General features: G+C 46.5%; 1 protein-coding gene across 1 annotated transcript in view; it reads left to right on the forward strand.

Moving 5' to 3' along the window:
* UBE2R2 (ubiquitin conjugating enzyme E2 R2) overlaps positions 1-27,782 on the forward strand; it is a 53,650-nt gene that overhangs the window by 19,755 nt on the left and 6,113 nt on the right. Inside the window, exons 2-3 of the mRNA XM_081930037.1 lie at positions 25,737-25,823; positions 27,325-27,422. Coding sequence (XP_081786163.1) covers positions 25,737-25,823; positions 27,325-27,422 — 185 coding nt within the window. The remainder of the gene's footprint in view (positions 1-25,736; positions 25,824-27,324; positions 27,423-27,782) is intronic.

Consider the following 27,782-nt stretch of genomic DNA (forward strand, 5'->3'; position numbering starts at 1 on the left):
CCCTCAGCAACAAGAGACCTTTTCTTCCGTCTCCTTTTTTGGAGGTCTTTAAGCAGAGGCTTGACAACCATATGTCAGGAGTGCTCTGATGGTGTTTCCTGCTTGGCAGGGGGTTGGACTCTATGGCCCTTGTGGTCTCTTCCAACTCTATGATTCTATTCTATTCTATTCTAAAAAATTGAGGTAGGATTAGATTTTGGCTACAACAGCTTGTCCTATGGGATAACTGCTTGAACACCAAGTGTTGGTGCAGATGTAGTGCAGCACAGAATTGTAGTTGGAAGGGACCCAAAGGGTCATTTGGTCCAACCCCTGCAATGCAGGATCCTGACAGGTGGCCATCCAACCTGCATTACCTTAACTGTGCTTAAGAAATTGGGCTGAGATCTTGTGCTTGCCCCCCTTTTTTCCTGGTTACTGCTGCACTGATATTAAAGATGGTTAGGAGTAAACTATGGCTAACGTTTACTTCCCTGGCTATGATTTGGGAGGCAAACAATTTCCTAGCTTCTAGCAGTGATGTTTACCATCATGAGGAGGAAAGCACACGTGGCATTTGATGCACACACAAGCTAGCAAGTGTGCATACTGTGAAAACTGGAGGCAGCACAGTGATTAACCCTAAAATAGGCCGGTATCTTCTACAGCAGCCACCTTGCTCTTGCTGTATCTTTGTAGCCTCTGGTCTTTGAAGGTGTCACAGCAAAAGCAGCCTTTTTATGCAAGGAATTCTTCACCTCCCTGTTGGCAGCTTCGGTGTAGATTCCTTATCTTGCATTGAAAATCTGCACACAGTGTCCCAGCAGTTGACTAGTTCAGATTATTTCCTAAAATACTGTGGGGTAAATGCTTTACCTCACCTAAGAGACAGATAATGCAAAATGTGTTTTGTAGCTGGTCTGACTGGGCATAGCAGACTGGAACTTTCAGTGAATTCTTTCTAAGTAGCCCACCTTTAGATAAATTCCAAATATTTATTAAGCAAAATTTATACACTGCTTAATAAAATATCTCTAAGCAGCTTAGATAAAATGAGATAAAATATTCATTAAGGTGGCAATAAAAACTTAGTAAATGACCTAAATATAAATGAAATCAGCTTTATTAAAAACAGATGTACCTAATTAAATTGCATGTCTGTGTAGGCCTGCCTAAACAAAAAAATATTTAGCAGGCATCAAAACAGTACAGCAATTGCACCTGCCTAATATTAACAGGTGGGAGTTATAGAGAATAGGTGTTGCCACACTAGAACATTAATATTGCAGCCAGGAAAAAATTTAGTTGAAGCACCAGCAAATCCTGCCTGCCATTCTCGCTTGGAACTTAAAATGTAGGACATATGCCAACCCTCCAGCTGTTTTGAACTACAGTAAGCCTGCAACTTATATGCAGTTAACTTGTGCTCATACAGATTTACACGCCTGGCAAAAAAACAAAAATAAAATAAAAAGGGGATGGAAAGAGGGCAGGTATCTAGGGAAAAATGGCTTTGGCAGTCACACTCACCGTTGCACCCATTGTGTTTTGATTACATGCGATTTTGGCTTTAGGCACAACCCCTGGAATGTAACCTCCATGTAAGTTGTGGGTTTACTGTGTTATCCTCCTGTTATCTCCAACCTGCACAGAAGGGGGAAAGGTGACTTGGGAAATAAAGGATGAGCTACATCTCTGCACACAGGATCTTCTCCACATAGCAGATTTGTGTGTCTGGTCCTCACTAGAAAGCTTAGGTAGTCACCCTGTGTTGGAGTAAGGCACCATAAAAATGTAATAGAAATTCCCATCTCTGCCAAAGTTGAGTCTATTAGTGTTAAATTAGAGAATGTTCATTGTTATATCATGTCTTCCATAGACAGTCATCAAGAGGACACTATATAGGTTAAGGTTTGAGCTATAGAGTCCCCTTGTTCAGACTTCTGCTCAAACCTGAATCTGCTATGTGGCTGTAAGTGGAGTTGGAAGAAAGCCGAACTCACTCTACTGGTAGGTCTCTTGCTTGGTTGGCAAGTAGAGTGGCAAGGGTTTCTGACTTCCATTTGTTTAACAGTAAAATTACTGTCATGTAAGTAAACTGCTGAAATGAAAGCTGATTTAGGAATGGATTGTTATTATTTAGGAATGGATTGTTATTATTTATTACTATTTAATTAATCTCCTGCAATGTTAACTCAAGGCAATATACTGTACAATATAACATGGGCGAACTGTTTCTGAAAATAAATTCCAAGGCACAGAATGTGGGTTTTTTTTTGGGGGGGGGAACAGGGCTCTCTGCTCTTTAATTTTGACTGCCTTCACACCTTGCTTTAGTTGGGGTACTAGCTGGGGCAATTAAAAGCAAAAGTTGATCTGAAAAGCCTGAGGTCTGCCTGCCCCTCATCATAAACATGCCCCAGTGATTTGGCTCATTTGTTTTTGTATTTATAATATAATTTAAGCTACTTTTTTGGCCCTAAAAAGGCTCCCAAAGAAGCTGAATGATTTAAGCATAGAAGTGCTATATAAATCCCAAATACTAAGGGTGCAGCTTGCAAAATTTAAGGTAGGCCTCACTATACTAAAGAAAGTAGGCTGATTAGAAATAAAAGCAGAGTACATATGAGTAAGTGTAATTCTAATTAAACAGGCTTTTACCCAGCTAATCAGTGGAATCCAAATTTACATATTCAAAACCTCAGCTTCATGTCGACAAGCGGTTGAAGGAAGGGAGACTGTTTCAGGGGGTGAATTTACAACATAACCACCATGATAGAGACCAGTTTTTACTATCTTTTGCATCTTTTGTAATAGTAATGGGGCATGTAAGCCCCAGGCTTCACATTCCATTATTCACCAGTTTACTGGAATTAAAATAATTCTGAATTAGGTAAACCTAAATTGAAAAGTGTTGATTTTTTAGAAAAGACACAATAGTGGCTTTCCTAAAAACATGTTGTACCAAAACATGTGTGCGAGAGCATTTTCTTTATGTGCCAAGAAAAACTTGATTTATGCTGACCTAATTGATATTGCTGGTGCCAAAAGCAGCTGCTAATTCTGCTTATCAGCTTTGAAGATGGAATGAGTGATAGAAATAGGTTGCAGGCTCTCTTGGGAAAACCTTCATGGTTGCATTTGCACCCTGGAGTGTGAAGCATGGCAGCAATCCAGCATTATTCTATATATATTTTTTAGTTTGCTGAAAGAGTTCTAACCATCACAATAAAATCCTAACTATTGCTTTGTGCTGTAGTGCTTCTGGTAAAGAGCTGGAAAATGAGATATTGGTTGGGGATGCCAGAGATCCATTGGGACTTTTTGTACCTCCCAGCAAAGTTGGTGTGAGCACTAGGTTCTGTAGCACATTCCGCCTTGTATTCCAGTTAGGTGGGTTATTGTTTTGCTTTAAGGAAATACACGTTTAGAGCTTGCCAGCATAGCCACCAAAGGATTGAGGTAAATCTTCTACAAAGCAGCCTTCCCAGGCTGGTATCCCCCAGATGCCCCAATTTGGGAGAGATGAGTCTTTAGAGCCTCTAATTTTACGGCACCATTTGACAAAAGTGACTGGCCATCTTTATTTGTATGCCAATGTTGCCTGTCTGCCTACTTTCTCATGATCGCGGTTGGGCCACCGCAGGGAAGATGTTCTATACCAGGGTTTCCCAAATTGGCTCCCCAGCTGTTTTTGGACTACAAGTCCCATCATCCCTAGCTGGCAGGACCTGTGGTTAGGGATGATAGGAACTGCAATCCAAAAAAAGCTAGAGACCCAAGTTTGGGAAAACCCTACACCATTGTTGTGCGCCGCCCTCCAGTATTGCATCTTAGTCCCTTTAAGCACTGAAGTGAGAGAGAGAGCACCATATTGTTGCTGCTTTGCTCTGCTAGGGGGTAGATTGCAGACTAGCTACCCCAGCTGCCCGTCCCAACCTCCAGGGTCAGGCTAGCATTGCGGTGGTTGGGGAATGTGGTGGAGGGGAGCGAAGGAGTCGTTGTGTAGGCAAGGCTGGGGCTACAGTTTGAGGCTTTGCAAGGAGAGAGTGGGCTTCTGCAAATGAGCTACTTCATAGGAGAATGGGGAGGGGAGAGGATGAGGAAGGCATAAATGTGTGCTGTGGTCTAAAGGGCCTTGAATTCAGAGGGCAGGGGTGGTGGTGGGGAGAATGCACTTCTGTTCAATGCAAAGGTGGGTGGTCCCTTAATCCTTTAAGCCTTTAAATGCTAGAAGTGATCAGCAGGGACTGAAAAACAGTGTCCTTCTGCTGTTTTCATCAGAACAAGTGTGGGTGAATTACGAGGCCCTGGGCTTCATGTGTCCAACATGCTGCTTTTAAAAGCCTGCGTGTCTTGCTGTTCTTAGTCCTTAATATTGGAGCAGGGTGTGAAAAGAATGTGTGTCGAATGAGCCATCAGACCTAGAGGGAGATGATGATGCCTTGTTTTCCTGGCTGGAATTAAGAGGCTAAACCATGGCTTGGGAGGCATGGGTGAGACAAACCGGGGCAGCTTGGAATTTGTCCACAAGCAGTGATCTATTGTCCTTGACAATATAAGCCCTTGCTATATTTGAAAGTACCCTCTAGAAACCTTCCGATATGGCTGGCTCTGTTCAGACACATCTCTTCTCCCACCCCGGCTCTCTTTTTCTATTAATTGGGCAGTTCAGGTTTTGCTTTGGCTGCCCCCATTGTATGGTCAATACACCCTTCTCAGATACAGTCATACCTCATGTTACGTTCTTTCATGTTACGTCCCGCAGAGACTCGGAAATACTGGAAAGGGTTGCTTCTGGGTTTCGCCGCATGAGCAGAAGCGGTGAATCGCAAGCTGTGCATGCGCAGACGCGCCTCTGCGCTCTTTTCATGTTGCGAACGGGCCTCCGGAATGGATTCCGTTTGCAACCAGAGGTACCACTGTAGTTGCTTTGAATAGTTCTGAGCTGGAAGAGCGGGTGTTTTTGCCAAAATGTTGACCAGCCATGAACAGAGGAACAAGCCCTTTCCTTCAAATTGGATTTGTGACTTTGCCATGTAGCCTAGTCTAGCTATGTAACAACACGCTGTAGTAACTTTTGTGATCACTGTTGGGCTGTAATCACTTTGGAGAGAAATGGGTCTTCAGTATGAGTTAAACCAGGGTTGGGTGGGGGAAGTACCACTAATGGGCCTGATACTTGGGTCCTCTGAAAGCCAGCTTATGTTGGGGACAATATTTTGCACATATCCAGTTTATATTCTACCATCTGTGCTTTATTTACTGTTTCTCTTAACATGTAGCACCGTTGCAAGACATTGTGATTTTCAATTGTGAGAAATATCCCACTCATGTTTGCTCAACAGTTCAGTGAACGGTTCAGGTGTGTTGCAGGACATCTGAAGTTTTCTCCCTCTGCTTACAGTTGTCTGGACCCGAGCCAATAGGCAGTAGTGATTTCTCACTAATATTAATGCTTCTTCCTTTTAATTCTTGCACAGATGTTTTTAAACTCCATTTGGCTGCAAACTTCCTTGATCCAATTCCCTCTTTGGGGGCTGAAGTCCCTCCAGACTGTGGCTGGAGGGCAGAAAGTCTTTTTGCTGCATGTCTTAGCCCCCTTACAAGAGGTCAGGCTATGTAATAAAGCCATCTCCCTCTGTCACTTGCTGCTTCCTATTTGGCACGTAAGTGGATGTTGGCATTACATAGTTGTGGGTTCATATGCGACACTTATGCTACACATGCAGATATGTGGAATACTTGTGTTGCATCTTTGAAAAGTCTCTTGTGAGCAAAGTTGGTGTCTTAATGCTTTTCCGGGACTTAGACCCTTGAACAGCTGTAGGAACTAGGTAACTAGTCTGTTCAGACATAATGCTAAACCCTAGAACAAGACTATCCTCCTCTGACCTTCTTACTCTAAACAGAAATCAAATGCTTCTGTTTTCATTTTAGATTAACCACAGTTTAACATGTCATCTGAACTCAAAACTTTGATTTTTATCTCATAACCCTCACTGGAATCAAGCCAACTTCTTCCCACTAACTGTAGCTGAGATAAATCATATCTGTCCAGGTTCAAATGACATGGAAAGCTGTAGATACTGAAAAAAGTATCTTAGGAGTCTAAGAAGAGCCCTTTGGATCAGGCCAGTGGTCCATCTGTTTCATCATCCTGTTCTTGCAGTCTCCAACCAGGTGCCCATGGCAAGCCCACAAGCAGGACCTGAGTGCAGCAGCACTTTGCTCTTCTATGCTTTCTAGCAACTGCTATTCAGAAGTGCATTGCCTCTAGCAATATATGTGGAGGAATACATAGCCAACAGGCTTAGTAGTCACTGATAGCCTTATTGTCACTGAATTTGTCTAATCCTCTTTGAAAGTTGGTAGCCGTTGCTGCCTCTTGTGGGAGTAAGTTTACCTGTGCTCAGAGTGAAGAAGTGCTCCTTGTGATCTGGCCTTAATCTTCCAACTTTCAGCTTCTTCGGATTACAGTGAGTTCTAGGGGGGCGGGGGCGGGGGGGGAGTTTTTCTATGCACTTTCTCTGTGCCATGTATAATTTTATACACTTACATTATGTCACCTCTTACTTCCCTTTTCTCTAAATTAAAAAGCCCCAAATACTATAAGCTTTCGGTGGTGGGAGGTGACAGAGGTAAAGGCTAGGCTTATTCTCATAGTGCTAAACTATGGTTTAGTGTTAACAGCTCACAGTCAAACCAGTGGATATTCCCTGCTGTTCTGGTAGTGCCATGGAATATCTCCCAGGTGCCCCTCCACACTGTCTCTAGCAGATAGCAACTCACCTCGGGAGTGTGAAGTGGTTCACCGCAAAACAAACGCATCTCAGAAACGGTGGAAGGAAACCATTTTAGCACTGCCATACTTTCTAATTCCCCAGCGTTCTCACTCTGAACCTCTCCTTTCCCCCTGCTAAGTTGACAAGTGTCCAATTGTGTGTTAATGCAGTGCTTCACTGCCAACACGTAGCTTTTGTAATTTCACAAGTTAAGAGTTGCTGAGGTCAGCAAGAATGGAAAAAGCTTTTCAGAATAGAGAAGAAATGTGGGGATGACTGCCAGTAGTGGGCAGGGTCTGGTCTGATCTTCCTTCTGGTACAAGGCAGAATGGTGATGGTGCTGTGCTCTAGGTGCACGGGAGATCCTTCCACCTTCTCTCTGTTGATGACACGTTGTGAATTAAGAGAAACACACTGAGCATCAGTGGTGAGACCACTTGAAATGAGACCCAAGGGGGAAAGCGCATCCAGCATATTTGCTAAAGTGTGGAGCAGGAGAGCTTAGCCTGCAACCCCAGGATACCTGTCTTCCTGTGTTCAGAGTGCTGTTTCGTAATCTTGTTAGCATTAAGTATGAGGGAAGGTCAGCATGCTGTATCTGTATCTTACAGGTGCATATTGGTTCAGCCTTGTAAGCTGTGGAACGAGGACTTGAATTCATGTCTCCTACCTCAAACCTGCTTGCTGCATCTCATCTTGTTGTTGTTGTTTAGTCGTTTAGTCGTGCCCGCCTCTTCATATCCCCCTGGACCAGAGCACGCCAGGCACTCCTGTCTTCCACTGCCTCCCGCAGTTTGTTAAAACTCATGCTGGTGTTTTGGAGAACACTGTCCAACCATCTCATCCTCTGTCGTCCCCTTCTCCTTGTGCCCTCAATCTTTCCCAACACCAGGGTCTTTTCTAGGGAGTCTTCTCTTCTCATGAGGTGGCCAAAGTACTGGAGCCTCAGCTTCAGGATCTGTCCTTCCAGTGAGCACTCAGGGCTGATTTCCTTAAGAATGGATAGGTTGGCTCTTTTTGCAGTCCATGGGACTCTCCAGAGTCTCCTCCAGCATCTCATCTTATATGTAGCTAATCTTAAAACCTGATAAGTACTTCAGACATTCTGGCTTTCTAGGATTTCAGCTTTGAACAGTGTTTCTGAACTTACATCTCTAGCCAGCCTCTGCTCCTAGCATTCTCTGCTTTTTAACTACTTCCTCCTCAGTTGTTGTTAAAATGGAGTGGAGGGCTGGGGATGGGGATTTTTGTGTGTGGAAGCTGTACATGCAGTATGCCATTCTTGCAAGTAATAAATGACCTATTTAATGAGGAATTACCCCTTCTTTCCCTTTTCCTTAGCCCTATGGCTGAAGGAGTAGTTCTGGAACAACAGTTCTTTAGCTTTTCTGAAGACTGAGACACCATGGCAAGGGATCATGGCTGGGTTGTCCTGATAAGGCGCATGCTCACACACCCAAAGGGCGGCTGCTTAAGGCTGCTGGTTATCTTTAGACCAGCCTTTCCCAACCTAGCACCTTCCAGATGTTCTGGAGTACAGTTCTGTGCTAGTTTGGCCTGATGGGCATCTGGTGGGTGCCAGGTTTGGGAAGGCTGCCTTAGATTGATTTTCACTTCCGCGTTTCTTTCCTTTGGATGAGGATTTCCCTCCACTGTGATTTCTTAACTCGTCTCACAGTTTCTATCTTATTTAAGGAGCTTGTAAATAAGTAAGACTCCCGCAGTGGTCACTGGTAAACAAAGTGCCATGATTTGTGCTCACACAAGCAACCAGTTATTCCATTTCCTAAAACAAAAGGTAAGAGGAGCCAGGTTCAGGTAAAGCCGTGAAGAGGATCGTGGAAGCACTCTGCCTATGTGGAGAAGCTGGCAGTGAAACAATTGGATCTGGCTTCCTTGCCAGCCCAGAGCATGGGTGATGTGCAAGACTGCCAACTTAATGCACTAGTAAAAGGAAGTTCGTGGATGTGCTCTGTAATAGTTTTCAGAGGCATTGCAGCAAAAGCAACGTAGTCCTGTGGCACCTTAAGGACTAAACATGTTTATTAGGGCATAAACCTTTCTCTTTGAAGGCAGTCCTTTGTTCCTGGGTGCCAGAACAGTTCCCAGCTGAAACTACTTCACAATGGTAACTTCCCCCTCTCAGGCCTTGGGTGGCAAATAGTCTCCCAGCCTAAAATAGCTACTCACCAACAGCAACAATCCATATAACAGATATGGAAACAGGGACCAGGTCCTGAGGTAGACCCAAAGCCAGGCTTGTCACCGTGACTTCTCTAGAGACACTGACAGTTGTCATCCACAACATCAGGAAATCACTTGCTCATCTTCACTTGCTCACCTGACACCAGAAATCATCATCATCATCCTTCACTAGCAGGTCCCAGAGCAAGAGCCCAAAAACAAGTTGGGGGAACATTCAGCCTCCCCAGCTCAGTTTTTAATTGACCTTACTGCAAAGGGAAACTGCAGCGTGAAACCATCAGGAGGTTTAGTGTGGCTTGAATCAGGGCAAAAGGGGTTGTAGTCCCACTGAAACTATAATTGACATAACTAAGGTGCATCCATTAACTTAAGTGCGTCTACTCTGAGTAGGCACCCCTGCAATTTGAATCACAGTTGTTGTTTTCGTTTAGTCGTGCCTGACTCTTTGTGACCCCCTGGACCAGAGCACGCCAGGCACTCCTGTCTTCCACTGCCTCCCACAGTTTGGTCAGGCTCATGTTTGTAGCTTGTAGAACACTGTCCAACTATCTCGTCCTCTGTCATCCCCTTCTCCTTGTGCCCTCCATCTTTCCCAACATCAGGGTCTTTTCCAGAGAGTCTTCTCTTCTCATGAGGTGGCCAAAGTATTGGAGCCTCATCTTCAGGATCTGTCCTTCCAGTGAGCACTCAGGGCTGATTTCCTTCAGAATGTATAGGTTTGATCTTCTTGCAGTCCATGGGACTCTCCAGAGTCTTCTCCAGCTCCATAATTCAAAAGCCTCAAGTCTTCTCTTCTCATGATGTGGCCAAAGTATTGGAGCAGTACTTGTGTTAATTGGCTAACCAGTTTTTGTGTATGTAATGGCCATCCTTAATAATACGGTATCACCATCGTAACTTTTGTGCACTTCATTTTGACCTCGCTGCTTACAGTTCCTTCCCATCAGCTGTAGAATATACACTTTAACTCAGGATAACACTCAATTCATCTAGCTAGACACGAAGCCCGCAAACCATAATACGTAATTCTGTTGGCCTGAAAGGTGGCATGAGATTTTCTCTTCTGTTTCAGCTTCTGTACTTTAGGAAGACTCGTCTCTCTTCAGTCCTGTAGACTTGCGGAGAGCAGTGTCAGGAGGTTGTGCTAGCATGGGTCAGGTGCTTCTCACAAAGGCATGTGTCACTGTCCCATTTCCTGGATGTTTAAGGCTGGTGTGAAATGGAGCTTTCAATTTGTCTCACTGCAGGTAGTCTTGTAAGTAGTGTTTTATTTAAGCCTTGGGCTGCTAAAATAAGACTCCTTCTCTGCCAGTTCTCACCCCCTCTCCTTTCCAGCTATGCTGTCACCCCACCTTTTTGATGTGCAGCTGTCTTCTCTCATGAGTTGGATGGAAGCTTCTGGCCCAATAATCTTTAGCTTTGCATGTTGCTTGGATGGCCACAAATTATGTAAATTAAAGATAATGCAGATATTCAATGTAATAATAAAATTGAGCAAGTTTTCCTTTTGAGCACCAACTGCATCTGATGATGCTAAATGGAGTTCTGATCTACCTTACCAGCTATGCTGTCACCCCACCTGAGCCCTTTGCTGAAAGGGGCTACGGCGTGTTGCCTATTTTCTGTACAGCAGAAGTGCAAAATGATGTGTGGTTTTGGTACTGAACGGTTTACGGCTAGTGTTCTTGGACTGCTGCTCACTCTTCAATAGATTTGACGTTAGTGTCCGTTCACAGGTGTGACCCAAATAAGTGGGAAGATTTGCAAGTTGGGGGAGAACTCTAGCATTTGCAATACACTCTGCATGTTAAGAGCTTGTGGAAGGGCCCCAGCTCAGTGGCAGCATGTCTGCCTTGTGTGCCAAGGGTTCCAGGTTCATTCCCCAGCATCTCCATTTAGGGCTGGGAGAGAGCCCTGCCTGAATTCCTGCAGAGTGGCTGCCGGATTATGTCAGCCATACTGAGCTAGATGGACTCGTGGTGTGAATCAGTCGTAAGACAGCTAGCTGCCTGTGTTTCTAGAACGTTGGGAGGAGACTTTTCTAGCTAAGCTTTCCCCCCAGAGCTCGAGAGCCAGTGTAGTGTAGTGGTTAAGAGTGGTAGTCTCGTAATCTGGGGAACCGGGTTCGTGTCTCCGCTCCTCCACATGCAGCTGCTGGGTGACCTTGGGCCAGTCACACTTCTTTGAAGTCTCTCAGCCCCACTCACCCCACAGAGTGTTTGTTGTGGGGGAGGAAGGGAAAGGAGAATGTTAGCCGCTTTGAGACTCCTTAAAGGGAGTGAAAGGCAGGATATCAAATCCAAACTCCTCCTCTTCTTCTTCTTCTTCTTCTTCTTCTTCTTCTTCTTCTTCTTCTTCTTCTTAGGACTAGCTTCCATCCAGATAAGCTTATGCTTACCAGATGAAGGGAATCTTTGGTGAAGGGAACGTCCAGAGATGCAAAGCCCCACTTGCATTTTGCACTATCCCAGGAGGATTGTACTGTGTGTACACCGCCCCCCCAAGTGCTTTTGCACTGAACTAAACTTGATTTAAAAAAATGAATAAAAAGCCACTGGTCTTTATTTTTATTTAAGGAATTTATAATCTGCTTTTCAAGCACATTCTTAACAAAGCAGCTGGCAGTATATATGTATACAATCAAAAGTCAATATTAAAATAAACTTCAAAACTACTCATTAATAACAATGCTAAAGGCTTAAATGCAGAATCAGGCACATGGAGAATAATAAAGCAGCCAGACCCAAGGTAACAGTTCTTAAGGAATCCAGCACACAGGCTGAACATTTTGAATAGCCAAATTCCATCTCTGAAATAAGCTATTTCTCCCAGATGTTTGGGACTTGATCCTCTGTGCCCAATCAATGGTTCACTCTGGCCATTAGCTCTCTTGTCTGCTGCTGCACTAGAGACCCTCTTTGTGTAGCTTGAAGAAGTCAATCTGGGCTCTCAGAAACTGAAGAAAGGTAAGGCAGACAATTGCTTTGCACCCCAGAAGCAACTTAAAATAGCACAATCCTCTGCAGTTTAAATCCCTTTAAAAAGAACTTGAGGGCAGAAAGACTGTGATTTACTTTTTTTCCAGTACAGATGGAGACTCCTCCAGAACTCTTCAGTTAAAACTGAATCTGGGGTCAGGGTCCTGCTTATTACCAAGTGTGCTGCTCTCCAAAGCAATTTAGCAGTTTAAAAATGGGACTGTGTTTTGTTGGGCATGGATAGAGTGAGAATGGAGTCACCGATTAAGCCCAGAAGGGAATCCAAAACCTGGTGCTGATGGTTGCTTAGTTGGGGGACTATCTGGGGAGAGGGGAGAGATTCTTTTATCCCAATTACACCAGAACTGCAAGGTGGTTGTTTTTTTTTTAAGGAACTATTTATATATGGCTTCTAAAACAGAATTTCTCAATTGCGAAATATGGCCTCTTGATATTACAGGATTCTGCCCCACTCTTGCAGGCAGAGGAGATTCCGAAACGCACAATTGCAGAGAAGTTTTTGCAACTGATCCTAGTACAGTGAACGCTTGGGTTGCAAACGTGATACGCGCGGGATGCATGTTCGCAAGCCGCATCTGCGCATGCGTGGGTTGCGATTAGGCACTTCTGTGCATGCGCAAGGCACAATTTAGCACTTCTGTGCATGCGCGGCCGTGAAACCCGGAAGTAGCCCGTTCCGGTACTTCCAGGTTTCGGCGGTCTGCAACCTGAAAAAACACAACCTGAAGTGGCTGTAACCCGAGGTATGACTCTACTTAAAATCCACAATAGCAGTCACAGCTACAGTTGGGAAGCCGGTGATGTTGGCTTCCTCTTGCCAATAGGAAAGGGCTGTAACAGATAGTGCCTTTCTTAAGATCAGATGCTGGTTTCATGGTGAAGCTGAGGCTGGATCCAGGGAGTTTACTGGCTTACACCTAACATGCAGGGAGGGGACAGTTTGCTGTTTGAATTCTGTTCCATGTGAAAAAAAGCTTCATCCACATGGAAAGCTGGGGGAAGAGTCTAGGGTGCCCTTCTCTCCAGCATGCTGGTTTTCTGTGTGGAAGAAACTCCCCAGTCATTTAAATTTCCTCCTGCAGCCTGAACAGAGATGTTAAGGCCCAGGAAAAAAATGGGTGTGTGTGTGTGGAGGGAACAGTAAATGTCCACCCAGGTCTTTTCCTGGTTGTCCTTTTTCTAAGTCTGAAGTGGCTCAGTGAGAAATAGAGACATGCTTACTGATGGGGTGGCATGGAGGGAGGGAGAGGAATCTGCCCCAGTCCCATTTATTACATCTACACGGCTTAGAAAGTGGCCTGTCAGCTGACAGACAGAACGCTCTTGATTCTGGAAAGGCGGCAGGCAGGGTCTGGGCCGTGTCCTTCTGGGAGGGATCGCTGCCTGGAAGGATGGCGAGAAGGCAGAGGGAGTTGTGTAACATTGCAGCAATGCCTTGGTTTACACTTCCCAGTCTATAAATAATTCCCTTCGCCTTGCTGCTTCCAGTGGGGCGATAGAGGTGACTGCCTTGTGTTTTTAACGGAGCATGTGACTGCAGGGGGTGGAGGGAAGAGAGGAGTGGGAGGGTGTTTGTGTCCAGGGGTGGGGGGTGGGAATCTGAGCTGATAAGAGATTGAACTGCATAAGAGGAGGAGGAGGCACTGAATCAAGGTGGATCTGTCAGCCAGTGACTCACGAGCACGCTCCGTTAGCTGGAGGGTATTGCTGGCATTCCAATTTAAAAGCGCTGCCTAAAATATTTAAGAGGAGCAAGGGGGAGCGTTGATCACAAGCGATCATTTCTTCAGAGAGTGCTGTTCTGTTTGTCGAATGCCTAAACGGCTCTCCATCTCTCAACAAAGCAGGCAGAGGGCAGACTCCTCCAAAGTTCTGCAACATGTTGCTTGAGATTCTTGCACAAGTTTTGCACAGCTTACAGGGCAGCCCACATAGGGCCAGCAGAAATTCTGGACCTACTGGCTCTGCCACCAGCCTCCTGTGGACGTCCCTGGCCTTGAGGTGAGACCCTTGGGCAAAAAAAAAATGAGAGGCACAAATACAAGATGGGTGACACCTGGCTTGAGAGCAGTACATGTGAAAAGGATCTAGGAGTCTTGGTTGACCACAAACCTGACATGAGCCAACAGTGTGACGCGGCAGCTAAAAAGCCAATGCAATTCTGGGCTGCATCAATAGGAGTATAGCATCTAGATCAAGGGAAGTAATAGTGCCACTGTATTCTGCTCTGGTCAGACCTCACCTGGAGTACTGTGTCCAGTTCTGGGCACCACAGTTCAAGAAGGACACTGACAAACTGGAACGTGTCCAGAGGAGGGCAACCAAAATGGTCAAAGGCCTGGAAGCGATGCCTTATGAGGAACGGCTAAGGGAGCTGGGCATGTTTAACCTGGAGAAGAGGAGGTTAAGGGGTGATATGATAGCCATGTTCAAATATATAAAAGGATGTCACATAGAGGAGGGAGAAAGGTTGTTTTCTGCTGCTCCAGAGAAGCGGACACGGAGCAATGGATCCAAACTACAAGAAAGAAGATTCCACCTAAACATTAGGAAGAACTTCCTGACAGTAAGAGCTGTTCGACAGTGGAATTTGCTGCCAAGGAGTGTGGTGGAGTCTCCTTCTTTGGAGGTCTTTAAGCAGAGGCTTGACAAGCATATGTCAGGAGTGCTCTGATGGTGTTTCCTGTTTGGCAGGGGGTTGGACTCGATGGCCCTTGTGGTCTCTTCCAACTATGATTCTATGACCCTCTTGGTAGTGGCACTCCGTAGTGGAACACACTCCCTCAAAGAGGCACCTTATCCTCGGGTTCCAGTAGAAGAACTCTTTATTTCCCCCAAGCTTTTTAGATGACATTTCATTCCTAGTGGCTGTTAACGTTGCTTTTGTTATCTTGTGGAAATGCACAAAAAAGCAGGAGGCACCCAGTGATGTAAACAAGAAAGAGAAATGGAATCTCAAGGATTCTGAAAAGAAAGAGTGTGGCGGTATTCAAGCAACCATTCCTTTTTAGCACCTTCGTGCTACCTTGGTAATTTTGCAGCCTTTTAGTCTAAGGGTTGTTTGTATTTAAATTTTTAAAATTTGTGTTAGTTCTTGTGAACTACTGTGGGAATACTTTTGAAAAGTGGTTTAAAAATACATATAATAATTCTTCTTCTGTTTGCTCCTTATGCTCATTCATGTAAAGTTGTGTTATAAAGCTCCCCTTGTGGCTTCCCGTTGCTGACAGTCTGTGCTACTCTCCATATCTCAAGGGCTGCCACATAGAAGAGGGAACAAGTTTGTTTTTTCCTGCTCAAGAGGGTAGGACGCGAACCAATGGATTCAGGTAACAGGAAAGGAGATTGTGGTTCAACATTAGGAAGAAGTTTCTGACAGTAAGAGCTGTTCGACAGTGGAACAGACACCTCCAGGAGGTGGTGGACTCTCCTTAATAATAATAATAATAATAATAATAATAATAATAATAATAATTTATTATTATTTATACCCCGCCCATCTGGCTAGGCTTCCCCAGCCACTCTGGGTGGCTTCCAGCAAAATATTAAAGTACCGTAATGCATCAAACATTGAAAGCTTCCCTAAACAGGGCTGCCTTCAGATGTCTTCTAAAAGTCTGGTAGTTGTTCTTCTCTTTGACATCTGGTGGGAGGGCGTTCCACAGGCACTTGTCACCACCAAGAAGGCCCTCTGCCTGGTTCACTGTAACTTGACTTCTCGCAGTGAGGGAACCGCCAGAAGGTCCTCGGCCCTGGACCTCAGTGTCCTCGCAGAATGATGGGGGTGGAGACGCTCCTTCAGGTATACTGGACCGAGGCCGTTTAACGCTTTCAAGGTCAGCACTAACACTTTGAATTGTGCTCGGAAACATACTGGGAGCCAATGTAGGTTTTTCAAGACTGGTGTTATGTGGTCTCGGTAGCTGCTCCCAGTCACCAGTCTAGCTGCTGCATTCTGGATTAGTTGCCTTCAAAGGTAGCCCCACGTAGAGCGCATTGCAGTACTCCAAGCGGGAGAGAACCAGAGCATGCACCACTCTGGCCAGACAGTCTGCGGGCAGATAGGGTCTCAGCCTGCGTACCAGATGAAGCTGGTAGACAGCTGCCCTGGACACAGAACTGACCTGTGCCTCCATGGACAGCTGTGAGTCCAAAACGACTCCCAGGCTGCGCACCTGGAAGAGGTTAGATGGCCACCTGTCAGGGATGCTTTAGTTGAGATTCCTGCATTGCCAGGGGTTGGACTAGATGACCCTTGGGGTCCCTTCCAACTCTGCAATTCTGTGAGTCTATTATTTTCCCACACACTTCCACCCCCAGTGTTTATTCCAGGGGGCTGCTTGCCTGCGTAGGTGGAATGCTGCCTCCCCTATGTTTCACATCCTGCTTTTCCTTATTAGGAACCTCAGGTTGGTTCTCCCCTTCGCCTTATTATCCCTGCAACAACCCTGAGGGGCAGGTTAGGCTGAGAGGTGGTGGCTGCCCCCCCCCAGGTCACAACCTAGGTTGTTTTAGTTGCTATTGTTGACATGGACGGCCCCCAACCTGGACAGCCTGTTGATACTCAGGGCTGCTTAAAGCCTTGAGTGGTTCCTAGTCTAGCAGAAATAGTTGCTTAATTGCAGGCTTGCTGTGGCCAATTCTTCCTCAGAAGTGTTGTGCTGTTTTTTATTGGGGGAATGAGGATCTGCTTACCCTTCGGCTCCATCTGGTGCAGCAACTGGCTCTTGCTAATTGCTCTGTGACGAGGGCAAGTTCCAGATTGTAACACACCTCAAAGTGCTGAGTCACTTCTCTGCTCTTGGCTGGCAGAAGTTGTTGCTGCCGCTGCCACCTCTTCTTAAACCCAAATGAACATTCAGTGGCTGGTCGGTCATCGGATTCCTTCTTGCACACAAACCACTGTGCCTAAAAGCAATGTTAACAGTATATCCTCTGGTCCCATTTTTTTTGGGTGGTTTCAGATCCTCTTGAGATTGCACTAAGAAAACATGTCAGGTCCTGCACTGAATTTACGGCTGAGTGGAGGAATCTTACCTTTGGCAGTCATGAGACCGAACTTATAAGAACATAGACCGCTGCCTTGTACTCCTGGCCCATTACCTCAGTATTGTCTACACTGACTGGCAGTACTTTTCTAGGGTTTCTGTCAGAGAACCTTCCCCAGGCCTATCAAGAAGCACATGTGCTTCCCCGAAACTCCAGAATCCATGTTCAACTGCAGTTTTTTAACTTGGAAATCCAGTTTTCAAGTTGCACCTTTTGAACCATATGTCTGTGTTGCACCTAAAAGACAGCAGCAGATGAGCATGTGAGTCTCTCTTATTGCAGTGTTTCCCAAACGTTTTTGGGCAACGGCACACCTGTTTACTGAAAAAAAATCTCGCGGCACACCACCATTAAAGCCCCGCCCCGTGACGTCAGCGCGCAGCGTCACGCCGGGAGGGACGCACAAAAGTGAAAGTTTTTTCCCTCCCCCTTGCTGGGGAACCTCCAAGCTTTGGGGGTGGGAGGAGGCAGCAGAGCGAGGGACTGAGGGACGGCGGCAACTGAGGCGGCGGCGGCTGAGGCAGAGCTGGGAAGGGGGTTTCCAGGGGACACGGCAGCTCCTCGAAAGGCTTCTCTCAGCTGCGCTCAATCCGCCTCGGAGAGGATTTCCCCTCCGGTCCCATGCGTTCGTTTGGGGCATCGCTCCGGCTGCTCCCTCTCCCGCCGCGCAGGAGCGATGCCTCTCTCTGGCTCTCCCTCCGCGCAGGCTGAGGGAGGGAGGGAGGGGCGCGTGTGACCCGTCTCTGCTGGGAGACCAAACCCAGCGAGGCAGAGTCGCGCGGAGGCGCCCAGGCAGCGCTGCCGGCTGCGAGGAGGAGCGCCAGGCAGCAGCAGGAGGCGCGGCCTCTCCTCGCCGCCGCCGCCCCGCCTCTCGCCGCCCGACTCGCCCGCCTCCCTCCAGGCATCTCGCGGCACACGAGGCAACGTCTCACGGCACACTCGTGTGCCGCGGAACACCGGTTGGGAAACACTGTCTTATTGCATACAACTGGAAAAATAGCATGGCCATAATTTTAGCGCACAAAACACCTGTGTTAGTGGATTTTTGCAATGCAAGAAGACCGTAACATTCTGCTAATAGTGTGAGTTTTTGTAAGGGGGGCGAAGGAGAACTAAAGGCCAAATCTTCTGCTACCATTTGTTCATAGATTCTATACTTCCTAGTATAGAATATGTCCATATTCATGTGTAGTGATGGTGCCTCTGCCAGCTGAGTGGGAGCTAATGTGGGTGTTGGTTTCAGGTTGCTTTGGTCTGTGCCAAGCAAACCATACCTGAATTGTTAGTTCATTCCTCTTTTTACATGTTTATGCCTTTGAGTAACACGAGGATGGAGCCTGTTAAACTGTATAGCACTTGGCACGTTCTCCTTTGTTTGTCTTTTTGGAACTGCCCTGTGAGGCTAGTCCTTATTCCCACATTACAAATTGGGAGCGGCGGAAACAGAGGCGCATCTTGGCTCAGGACTCCCCAGGGGCGCTGACAGTTGGGAGTGGAAGGTGTCTTTCCTAGATGCAGGTAAACACTGGATCATCCTGATCACAAATATTTGGCGTGCTTCAGTTCTTACATAAAGAATTGTGAAAGAAATATACGTGCCTCTGCAGAGTATATCTCTGGTGCAAAAATATAACAAAAGAGGTGTTTCAGTCTATTCTCCAGAGTAATTCTTGGTTTGCATAATGGTAGTTCGTGTTTCGTGGTGTGGAATGCAGCCCACCGTGCTAATCGCTGCAAGGTGTGTGGTCTTGTGCTCTGCCTGCTCCTTTAAGAAGCCCGAGGCAGGAGGTGGTGCCTCTGACCAAGTGATACCCGTCCCCCAACAGTGACCTTATTGCCTCCTCTAGTCTACAATTGAATTGCTTTTCCATTCTCTCTCTGCTAGCTCAAAATATATGTGGTGGTCCTCCATCAAAGTGGGCAGAGGTAGCGAGATGGGAGGGGAGATCCTTCCAATCTTATAATCTCCATCAGTTGCGTTTCACACCTGTCCAAGCCCAACCTGCTTTAGCAAACTGTGCACAGCATTAGACAGCAGAATATATTTGCAGTGTCTCCTAAAGCAGGGCTGGGGAAACTCCCAAGCCCATGGGGCAAATACGGCCCCCATACTTCTCTGTCTGGCCCTTGGAACTCTCTGCAGACCACAACCCTCACCGTACCCTCCTTGAGTTCTTGTTTCTAGGCAGAATGTGTGCTTGTACGTGATAAACATGTCTTGCGTGCCTGAATGGAGGGAGGTGTTTGTGTGTAGAAGCCTCTGGCTTCTATGTGCAGAGATTCACACCCACTCACTCCTGGCTCTGCCCCTGCCCACCACCTGGTGTGCAGCCCCTGGAAGGTTTCTCCTGATGAAATGTGGGCTGAGACAGGCTCCCCACCCCAAAAGATGCTTCTGAATCAGACGCGGAACTGCAGCTTCTTCCTAGAACTGTCCCGTTCTTCCTTCTCTTTCCTATCTTTCTCTGTTTTTTGGTGCACTTCTCTTGCTTTTCCCTTCGGAAAGTGTTGCCGCTGCTTCTCCGCTGAGTGTGGTGCAGCTCAGCAGCCCATCCTAAGGTCCAGCTCCGCTTGGAACCGGGTGAAAATTGCAGCTGTTGTGCTACACGCCTGCTCCCTTCCCCTCCTCATTTTGTGGTGCTCAGGCCCTGCTGCAGGCGGACACTGGCAAACCTGTGCTGACAAAGCAGCAGACAGCAAAACCTGCCTGGCAAGGGAAAGGATTGCTTCAGAACATGCAGCCTGCCCGTTGCCAAGGGAGGAGCTGTACTCTGCTTCATCACGTCTCTGCCATTTACAGAAAAGGAAAAAAAAACTGCTCCGGCACAAGCGGAGCCACAAGATTCTGCTTCTGGCTGCCAGAGTCTCAGCCCAAACACCACCTAGTGTGCAGAGACGGTGAATGATGAGCCAGCAGTGGCACTGGGCACGGTTCGTTTCAAGGCTGGCCATTGCCCCGTGACCCATTTTGCCGGCTTCTCATCGCAGCCTGGCGGCTGAATTGCAGCTGTGCTGTGATTTGAGCAGGACGTTGCCTTTCCATGTTGATAAGGACGTTTAATTTTAAAATAACATCCTCAGCACTTGAGGGCAAGGAGGTAGGCTTGTTCCAGGCCAGCTTCCGGTTTCTGAGATTGCCTAACAGCTGAAATTCATCCTGCAAGCAGAGATCTGAGAATGTCAAGGCAGACTTTGAAATAAAGACCTGGACTACCGCCTGCTTCTCCAGTTTTTTTTTTAATGAATATTTATTAGCATTTTCAAAAAGTGCTTCTCCAGTTTTAGGTATGGAAAGGAAGGGTAGAGTAGGTAGAATGAAAAGCAAATGGGGGTAGCCAATTGTGCAACGTGGGTTGGCCGCCCCTAAGTATCATCCCCTAGAATATGCTGGCGCTTTTATTTTTAATTTCCTAATGGATGCTTAATGAGGAAGTACTTTGAGCTTATAGGGATGCGGGTGGCGCTGTGGGATAAACCACAGAGCCTAGGACTTGCCAATCAGAAGGTTGGCGGTTCGAATCACTGCAACAGGGTGAGCTCCCGTTGCTCGGTCCCCACTCCTTCCAACCTAGCAATTCTAAAGCACGTCAAAGTGCAAGTAGATAAACAGGTACCGCTCTGGCAGGAAGGTAAACGGCGTTTCTGTGCGCTGCTCTGGTTCGCCAGAAGCGGCTTCATCATGCTGGCCACATGACCTGGAAGCTGTACACCAGCTCCCTCGGCCAGTAAAGCGAGATGAGCGCCGCAACCCCAGAGTCGGCCACGACTGGACCTAATGGTCAGGGGTCCCTTTACCTTTGCTTTGAGCTTGGTTTGGGAAGAGATAGTGTTAAGAAGAATTTTAAACAGTGTCCACATTGGGCCGTGAAATGCTAGGGTACTTGTGCCCCTGGATCTTGGCTGAGAACTAGTTTAGATTTCCCCATCATTCACACCTCCCCTTCACTGGAGACCACAACTGGGGCAGCAGCAGGCTGTTATCAAAGCCTGATGCAAACATCTTGCTCCAGAGGCTTTAGCAGTTATGTGGAGAGGGCTGAAGGGAACATACAGATTGCCTTTCCAGCATCTGGCATGGCTCAGCTTTGCAGCCATTGCAAAAGGAGAATGCTTGGAGTTGTCTAGGTTGGCATGCAGATATTTTCTACCTTTTCTCTTTTGCCAACTGTTTTTAGTGTATCCTGTTCACAACCTGAGGCTAATTGAACCTCTTTTTTATTATTTTGCTGACTCGGGAAAGAGTGAGAGCTCCGGAGCTTCATCAGCTGCCCGGCTGCCTCAAATGCACTGCCTGGGTGTGCCACAAGAGGTGTGTGCATCCAGAAATGTCAGGTGTAAATGGCAGAAGACCTGATGAGTGTCCCTCCTGTGGGTTAACTGCATTTGTAGGCATTATTTGTTTTGGGGTAAAAACTGGCACCATCAGGCTGCACCAGAATCTGTTCTTCACCCATCTCCATAAATGTCTGCCTGGAGAAGAGTTATCCTCTTTTTCTTCCTCCATGGAAAATGGGCTCACAATCCTGCACTGATTGTTACCTTAAGGTGGGAAAGAGGAGGAATTATTTCATGGGAAGAAATTCCTGTGCATCTCCTGGAACCAGAATAGAAACCTCCAGCTCTGAGCTGTTGCCATGGAAACAATCTGGGAATGTCCTCCCACCCTCCTTTATTATTAATGGGGAATCTTCCCTGGTAAATGAAAGGAAACTCTCAAATTCAGATGCTTGTCAAAGCCACAATGTCCTCAGCCAGCAGGGTCCAGCTGCTGCTGCTGCTGCTGCAAGTTCAGAGGGAATCCCACGGCTTATGCAATTGATGTCACGTTCCCAAGGCACTGCTGTGCTCAGTGCTGGAAAAGCCTATCCAGAGGGAGGGGGGCCCCCATCACAACACCACCGCCTGGCCTCACACTGCCCTTTTTGCAAGTGGAAGCATAGGGTGCTTGTGCATTCCAGAAAGCTGTTGTTTAGTCGTTTAGTCGTGTCCGACTCTTTGTGACCCCCCTGGACCAGAGCACGCCAGGCCCTCCTGTCTTCCACTGCCTCCCCAGTTTGGTCAAACTCATGCTGGTAGCTTCGAGAACACTCTCCAACCATCTCGTCCTCTGTCGTCCCCTTCTCCTTGTGCCCTCCATCTTTCCCAACATCAGGGTCTTTCTAGAGTCTGCTAAAAAGTGCAACACATTCCCTAAATGTGTATTAAGCACTACCACACTGCTGAATAATAGTCGCCCATCAAACAGACTTCAACATACAGCTCCTGTATTTTATGGGTATTATGGTAGCTCTCTTATGAGCACCATAAATGTTTTGTCAACCACATGGATTCGCTTTGGAATTGGTACTTTAAATTTTGGTCGTGAGGGTGCTGTTTATCATTAAAAATACAGAATGGTACATTGATTCTAAAAACCGTATTTGATATGGTTTGAATATACTTCTGTGTGTTCCTTTTCTGTAATGTAATCATTTCTGATCTTCCCAGCCACCCACACCCAATCTTCTAAATTGATATTTTGTGTGTGTGTGTGTGGTGGTGGTTATGTAACATTTCTGAATGTGAGGTCATGTGGGTGTCTTCTGAGATGAAAGAAACTGCTCTTTGCTCAATTTCTAACTGGCTTGAGAGACCGCAAATGTGAAACCGACTATTGGCTGTTGCCGTACCTTCTGAGGATTCCCCCCAGCAAAGATAAATCAGCCCCGCGGCTTGCTCCGGAGCTCTGCCAGAACGCTAATGTGCAAGCATATTCCTGCCAGGCTGGTGTGACCATTAGCAGCACCCCTGGGTGCCCCGGGGAGAGCTAGGGATGCCCTAGACAGCGAAGTGGACGAAGAATCCCTTGCTTGCACAAAGAGCTGCTTGATCAGGACTCTTCTCCTCAAAATAGCCTTCGGCTGTACACTGCCTGCTGACTTCACCCATCGATTACATCACCCTGCTGTTGCTCTTTTACTCACAAGTCGCTCTGAACCGCCTCCGCTGAAAAACATGTTGGTGGTTCTATTATTATCACCATCATCGATTTATTAATTGCATTCTAAGCAACTGTCTCAAGGCAAATGACACATGAGATAATTAGAAACAGTTTAAAACACAAAAGCATGGCATGCATTTAAAACAAGACGTAACATCTGTGGTGAGTTTTTGTCACCTGCAAACCAGCCCTTGGAGAGTGCTGTCCGAGGGGGAGAGACTGCTTCTGTGGTGCTTCAGGGGGGGCCACAGATCATTGCTGGCTTGTGTTCTGTTTACATCTCTTAAAATCCCCAGTTTAAAACAGCTGTGCTGGCTGTCAGTTCATTTCCAGGCCCAAGTCAAGGTGCTCATGTTTGTGTTGAGAGCCATAAACGGCTTAGGCCCCAAATACCTGAAAAAGCACCTCCTTCCCTGCAGACCCTCTCGGGTGCTGAGATCAGCAGAGGGTGGCCCTCTTGGGAGTTCCTCTGCCCCCAGAGGCTCAGGGAGGTGGCAGCCCAGGAGAAGACATTGCTCTGCGGTGGCCCCTAAGCTGGGGAGCTCCCTCCCTACGAGGTGCACCTGTCACCTTCATTGTATAGCTTCCGGTGAAGCACCTCCTTATGCTTGCTCTTGACCCTTGAGGTCTGAGTTTTTAGGAGCCATCTTACTTTTGTGATTGTGAGTTGTTTCAAACTGTTCTTAATATCATGTGTTAATGTTGTGCCCACCTTGGTAGCTTTGGGTGAATCACCGCCATCATCACATGCACCCATCCTATTTCCCCATCTTCTGGTTCAATAAAAGGAAGTCATCTATTGGGCCTGGATGAGTTGCCTACTGGTGCAGGTCATTGTGGACAGCATGGTGCTAGAGTGGTTGGTGGCCTGTCTCTGCATTAGGCATTGCCTCCCTCCCTGTGTTCTTCAATTGTCCTTTTAAGAAAGTGACCATCTGCTTGTTTTCAAATACATCAGGCTGAAATGTTCAGTGCTCACTCCAAAATCACAATCTGCCAATTTTGGGGTTGGTATAAATAGCAAAGCCATCTTCACATATGTTATTTCTAAACACACACACACACACACACACACACACACACACATCTTTTGTTTTTAAATCTTCATGCAGTCGCCTAGTTTCTGCTACCACTTCCTGAGTCAGGCCTGCTAGAGGGTTTTCCTTGCCTGCTAGAGCCGGTGGTGTGTTCCTAGGGGACGTGAGAGTTCTCCCGTCATGCAAACCTACTTCAGGCAAAAGCCAAAGGGAATCCTGTCCTCAGAGAATTGGCCATGCTGCGCTAACCCTTTTAAACAATTCTGTAGTGGCCTTTTCGAGTGAATTCTGTGCACCTTGTCGTTTGCATTTTTTCATAGTTATGCATTTAAAAAGCTGTGCATGGGAGGTGCATTAACTCAGCTAGGGGCAGCTGCTGAATGAGAAGTCTGTGTTAGCACATAGACCTTCCAGAAGTCATTAATGACCTGGAGCTGGCAGAGGGCCTTCTCGGTAGTGGCGCCTGCCCTGTGGAACGCCCTTCCAGCAGATGTCAAGGCAATAAACAACTATTTTACTTTTAAAAGACAACTGAAGGTGGCCCTGTTTAGGGAGGTTTTTAATGTCTGGCGCTGTATTATTTTTAATATTCAGTTGGAAGCTGCCCAGAGTGGCTGGGGAAACCCAGCCAGATGAGTGGGGTAAAAATAAATTATTATTATTATTATTATTATTATTATTATTATTATTATAGGAAGGTCAGAACTGGAGTTGGTCTCACTAGATTTGGTTATGCCACGTGGTGCCACTTTGAAACACCAGCTGTTGCGTATAAAGATATTGCTTGAAGCTGCACTAAACTTCTAGGTTCACAGATTACCAGTCCTGTACTTTGAATGTCTCCAAAACTATCTGCATTGGGCCACAGTAGTTTTCTAATATTATAATGCTTTTAAAAGTTAGGAAATGTCATTTGCTATATCTCTGGACTCACACAAAGCGTAGTTTCCCTGGTCTTGTCCAGAAATTTATTATTTGTCATGTATTACATTGTTATGTTCTGCCTTTCCTCCAAGGCACTTGAGATGGCACACAAGGCTATAGGTACCCCATTTCCTCCTTGAACAACCACTACCATTTATTCTAACCTAAGGCCAACCTGTGAGCTTTGTGGCTATTTTTTTAGGATGTTGTGTATGACTTCTAAACTCTTCTGTTGGGATACAGTTTCCCTTCTTCTTGAGGCTCCGTTATCGAATAATTGGAGGTTTCCCACCTTTTTCTGGGATCCAGTATTAGTGGACTTTGGTAGGGCTTGGACTAGAGGACCTGTTCCTTTTTCGACATCACCATTCAAGTTTTTAGTCCATGCATTTACAACTTATTCCAGCTCTTCACCCCTTGAGCTTTGCATCATTCCCCTTTTCCCCTCTTCCTGTAATTCTTGCTTTCCAATTCCAACTCTGCCAAATATTTCCGTAGCCACTACTCCTGCACATTCTCTTGCTTGCAAACGTCTTGTGGTTGTCACTTCATTCTTACCATAAAGCTCCCCCTTCCAACATGGCCAGCCGCCTTCTCTCTCGCTGCCCACCATCCCCAGGTGAGGTCCTCACTCCCACGACACTCAGTCTGTCCAGCTCCAAACTCAGCGTCACCAAATGTGGAGGTAGTGTAACAGCATGGGTCTGAATTTTTTTGCTGCTGCTGCTCTGCTGAGCTTAACAAGTGTTTAAATTTGGGGTTTTGTTCTCTGTTCCAGGCGCATATTAAATTTCCTATGGACTACCCATATTCACCACCTACCTTCAGATTCCTGACCAAAATGTGGCATCCCAACATTTATGAGGTAGGTGTCTTTTGTGGTGTCAAAATTTCAACTGCTGTGGGCTCCTTCCTTACCAGGGCATCGAAACCTTCCTTTTCTCCTCCTTTATCTTTCTCTCCGTCATTGTCTTCTCTCCCCACCTCCCCATATTTAACCCTTCTTCACCGCCATGAAGATAAACGGGACTATCTGGAGCACTTGAAACGAGAAAGAGACTGAAATCCAAGCGGTAGCCTTGCCTGGTGCTTTTCTCCTCCACGACACACTTGGCTGAAACTCTTGCTACTGCTGCAATAGCTTCCTCTTCTCCTGCAAAAGCTGGATTAGGGGTTGGCTGTTTCTTTGTTTCCATCCATGCTGCTGTCCTGGGCTTCTTAACTTGATGGGTTGGCCCCTCAGAAGGACCTGCATTGGATGTGTGAACTTAGCCTTAAGGTCAGAGAGGCCAAAGACTCTCCACTTGTGGACTTGCATGTTTAACCTTGTCTCTGGCCTCTTTAAGGAGGAGAGCAACAGCCCAGCTGCTCTGCATCTCCCCAACAAGTCTCGTTTTTCTTGCTTCCATTCCCACTAGCGTGGGATATGACAGAGCACCAGAGCCTCTGGGTTTTGCTCTTTTAAAGGGGTGTTCATCTGCAGAGCCAGAATGTCAGAATTAAACTCTTCTTTAATGTAAGGTTTGCCAGCTGGCCTCTAGTATCTCTCTCACCCCCTCTTATTGGAGCAAAAGGGTTTTTTCTGTTTAGGCAGTAAACTCCTAAATCAGGAAGTGCGGATGGCAACTTTATTCCCCTTTTTTCGGAGAGCTCTGACTCCCCCTTCTGGAATACTGTGGTTTTGGAACACTGCTTAAAGAAATAAATGTATGTCTTGCAAAGGGTTGTAGGAAGCACTTTGAGGGGAGTTGCTTAAGCAGTGGTTAATATTTTGTATTCTTAAGGTTGGAAGTGTATATTTTCTTGGTGGCTAACATTTGAAAGTGCACCCTTCCCTCTAGTGAAAAAGGTTCAGTTCAGGACATAACCAGATAAGTAGAGGGGTGTAGGTGCGGTTGTGGGGTTTCTGTATTATTGTGGGCCACTCTTTATTAGGGCTGGGCGATATCTGCTTTTCAGCATTGTGATACATCACCAGCGAAACATCACATTAGACCACGATGTCTGAAATAAGGATGTAGCACTGGCTTCATGGTTTTCCTGCATCACGATTTCTGCAAGCTCCTGTGATTCGCTGTCCCCTGCAGGAGGCAGGGGAGAGTTGAGCCGGCAGAATCAATGGGCTGCAGAAACTAAGAGAAGCAATGGCTGGCTTCATGGTTTCCCCCTCATTGTGGTTTTTGCATAGCATACACACATACACATCGTGATTCGCGATATATTGCCAGGTCAAAAATATGCAACCAATATCACAATATGGACTGGACTGTATTGATATATGGCTGAGCCCTGCTCTGTATACTCTGCAGAAGGTGTTTTGTCTGTTTCATCAGCTGACCTCCTGTGTGTGTATTCTCTTTTGGTAGAATGGAGATGTATGTATTTCAATCCTTCACCCACCTGTAGATGACCCTCAAAGTGGAGAGCTGCCATCTGAAAGGTGGAACCCAACCCAGAATGTCAGGTAAGGCCCTTCAGAGAGAGGATTCTGTACCAAGGCACAACTGAGTTCTGGAGCTGGGAGTCCTCCTTCTCTATTGACATTCTCTATGTATTCCAACCTGCAAATAAGAAGTGTTGGGTACCACCAGATAACCTTTTATGGACTGTCCACGTGATGCTCCCCAGATGTTCTGGACCCCGACTCTCATCCTGCCTGCCTGCCTGTTGGCTGTGCTGGCTGAGGGCTAATGGGAGCTGTAGTCCAGCAGCAGCTGTGGGGGGGGGGCACCATGTTGGCCTTGCTTCTTCAAACCCTGAGCCCCAGATCTGCAGCAGACACTTGGGTTCCATCTTTTTTATTATTCATTCATTTATTTATTTA

This window comes from Podarcis melisellensis (assembly GCF_964234715.1).
Source record: "Podarcis melisellensis genome assembly, chromosome: 11".
In the NCBI taxonomy this organism is placed as follows: domain Eukaryota; kingdom Metazoa; phylum Chordata; class Lepidosauria; order Squamata; family Lacertidae; genus Podarcis; species Podarcis melisellensis.